This window comes from Austrofundulus limnaeus, unplaced genomic scaffold, assembly GCF_001266775.1.
Source record: "Austrofundulus limnaeus strain Quisiro unplaced genomic scaffold, Austrofundulus_limnaeus-1.0 Scaffold553, whole genome shotgun sequence".
Taxonomy (NCBI): domain Eukaryota; kingdom Metazoa; phylum Chordata; class Actinopteri; order Cyprinodontiformes; family Rivulidae; genus Austrofundulus; species Austrofundulus limnaeus.
The window spans coordinates 322,247-325,133 of record NW_013952955.1 but is presented as its reverse complement, the minus strand read 5'-3'; the positions used below and the strand labels follow the sequence as shown (position 1 = coordinate 325,133).

At 43.0% G+C, this 2,887-nt stretch overlaps 1 protein-coding gene across 1 annotated transcript in view; it reads right to left on the bottom strand.

Annotated features, from left to right (window-relative positions):
• Nucleotides 1-362: 362 nt before the first annotated feature.
• The window catches only part of eif4g1b (eukaryotic translation initiation factor 4 gamma, 1b), a gene marked incomplete at its 5' end in the record, with an annotated part of 130,333 nt that continues 127,808 nt past the window's right edge, over nucleotides 363-2,887 (bottom strand). Inside the window, 1 exon segment of the mRNA XM_014026429.1 lies at nucleotides 363-1,617. Within this exon segment, the coding sequence (XP_013881883.1) occupies nucleotides 1,436-1,617 (182 nt within the window). The 3' untranslated portion in view covers nucleotides 363-1,435.

Genomic DNA, 2,887 nt, shown 5'->3' with positions numbered 1-2,887 from the left:
CCCCGATACAGGCCACCCCCCTCACCCCTGTCTCCTCCCCCAACACACACGTGCCAGTCAGCACTGGCACCCAGCTAGTTCAAGCTCGGCTTACAGCTGAATTTTTCCTGAATTTAGAAATCTGACTTTTGTGAAATAGGACAGATTATTGTGAAGTAGTGTCTGTTAAAGCCTCGTGCTTGTTTGGTGGTCTGACTTGCAAGACTTTCCACTCCCCACAGTACTCGGTGTTTGGACCGGCCGAGCATTTAGAACCTGCAGGTTCTTAAGTTCATCATCCTTAAGTTCATTGTGTTTCACCGTAAACCCTGGTGGTTTCTTTTCTGCGTTACCAGATGTGCTGAAAGAAAGAAAGCTGTGTGCTCATTTTACAGATTTTAATATTAGATTAGTTTAGCTCCACATGTTCCAAGTCCTCATGCAGCATAAAAAAAGAACAATTTGAGTGAACAAAGACAGAAGCTGCTTCTTAAAACCAAACCAAGCCGTGGTTCTGTAGCAATCGCTGTGAAGCCAGGCACTTTGCTCTGCTGCGAGGCAGAACGGAGGGAGCCACCCGCCCCCCTGCTGCTACCGTCACAAAAGGCACAAGCTTTTTTTTATTATCTGCAACAAGAGGCATCTTTTATTTAATTAAATATCTTTTTAATAAAGTAAAGCAAAAACGTATGTACAATTGTCCCAAACTATAAATCAATGGGTGGGATAAATATGCAGGCACCTTCTGCCCACCGAGGAGAAACAAAATGTATAAATACAGGAGAAATCTGCTGCTTTGTGTCATTGGGGAAGGGGGGGGGGGGTAGCATATTTTTCCTGGAAAAAGAAAACCCCAAAAACCTCAGGACGAAAAACTATCCATGTATTTACAGAACTTCCTTGAAATGCATTTCCTCTCATGGAAGCAAAGGCCTTTAGACGTTGAACTGTTAAACGTTTTTTTTTCTAAAAGTCCTTTCAGAATAAAGTGAATTTTTGTCTTTTATTCAAGTTTTAAAGGTGAGATAATAAAAAAGAAAAAAAAAAGACATTGATGGGTTCAGGAGGAAGCAGCTGAGAGCACTTCATTTTCAGTCCACAGTTTGTTTGAAGCACAGGAAACAAACAGACACATTGGAAGGGGTGGGGGGTATAAAGGGTCATGGGCGTTATTGGGAAGGGTTCCCCCCGCCCTGTTCCACCAGCAGTTCATTGCCACATCTCAGATCAACTCTTCTCACGAGTCCATGACTGTTTCAGTCACTTCCATCTGAAATGTATGAGACCCCCGCTGCTGCTCGTCTTTGTACTTCTGTTATTTTATTATAAAACCCTCAGTTCAGTCAGCCGCTGCTGGAGACAAGAAACTTATTTTTTGGGGGGTCTTTTGGACTCTTCTGAAGTCCACAGAAACTGAGCCGACTCGGCGGTTCCTGTCCGACCGACCCAGCTGCTCCTAGCTGTTGTCGGATTCATCCTCGGCCTCGCGGAGCCACGTGAAGAAGGCGGTGACGGACTTGAGGGCCACGCCTTTGCCCAGTTGCTCGGCGGGGTCCTTACTCGACTCCCACTTGTAGAAGGCCTCCTCTTTGATCACGTCCTCGTCATAGAGGGTGTCAAAGAACATCCTCAGCAAATCTGAGAAAGAGATGAGAAACAATCAAAAAGATAAAGCAAAGAAAGACCTAGTACAGAGATTCATTCATTCATCGACTCATGGGCCATACTGAGGGCCTCAAAAGTACAACAGTTTTTAACTTTGGGCAGCAGAGGGCTGTTGGACCACATTGATTTTGAAAAAGGTGCAATACACTTTCTCACCACTAGTAGCACCACTCAGATGTTTAACACTGTGTTATACATAGAAGAAGAATCTTAGAAACCTGCTGAAAGTGGAAACTCAGGGCCTTTCCCAATCGGTGGCTACACATTTGCCATACTCCCAACTCACTCAGTTTGAAAGTTTCCCATGACGAGTTGGCCATATTAAGTCCCATCCGAAACCAGTTAGGTACAAGGGCGAGTGGCTTATTAAGCACTCCACAGCGAGTCTGCATCCGATGCAGACTTGAGCAGCATGTGCAGCACCAAATATAAGTTTCGCATATGTTTTGTACACATATTTACTAAATGAACACCTCAACAACAAATATAATTTCACATAAATCATGTTTAATTCTATTAAAACTTTATTAAAGACACAGAACCCTGGTCCATATTTAAAATAAGAAGAAAAGAGGAAAAAAAAGAAAAAGTAAATGATTTTAAAAATTTAAAAGTGCAATTGTTTTGACAAGTTATCACACTGTGTTTGTTACAAATACAGTCATATCTGAAAACTCTAAAATGTGGGCCTAATTAAATATTTTCTTTGGTCCTATTGAAAAAAGCATTTGTTCTCCTGCATTCAGTCGCTGCCAGAGGTTGGACTGTTACCATGGTGATGACAGTTTACTGTTCAGGGGTCGGATTTATAAAACTGGCGTACGCACAATTTGAGCCCAGAAACTTGCGTACGCCACTTTTTACGCCAAGGTTGTGTTTTATAAAATCCAAACTTGACGTGAAAATGTGCGGTGCCTCAGCCAGCTCTGACCCATGCGTACGCTCATTTTGGAGAGGTGAAACTGCGACACAGATGGTGAAGTGAGGAATTAGAGCCACACTGTGTAAAGATCAGTCAGATATTTAATTTACCTTCATCAGACTTAGATTTTTATTCAACTTTATCATCAGCTTTCTTAACAGTARTATTTATGCTTCTGCTGCTGCTGCTGAGCCATGAGGACCTCTGAAATAAAAACAACTTAAATCTTAAAAGTTCCCGTGCGTGAAACTCCATTCATCTGCTTCCACCTCAGACGACCCTGACCCACACAGACCCCTCCCCGACCCACAGACCCCTCCC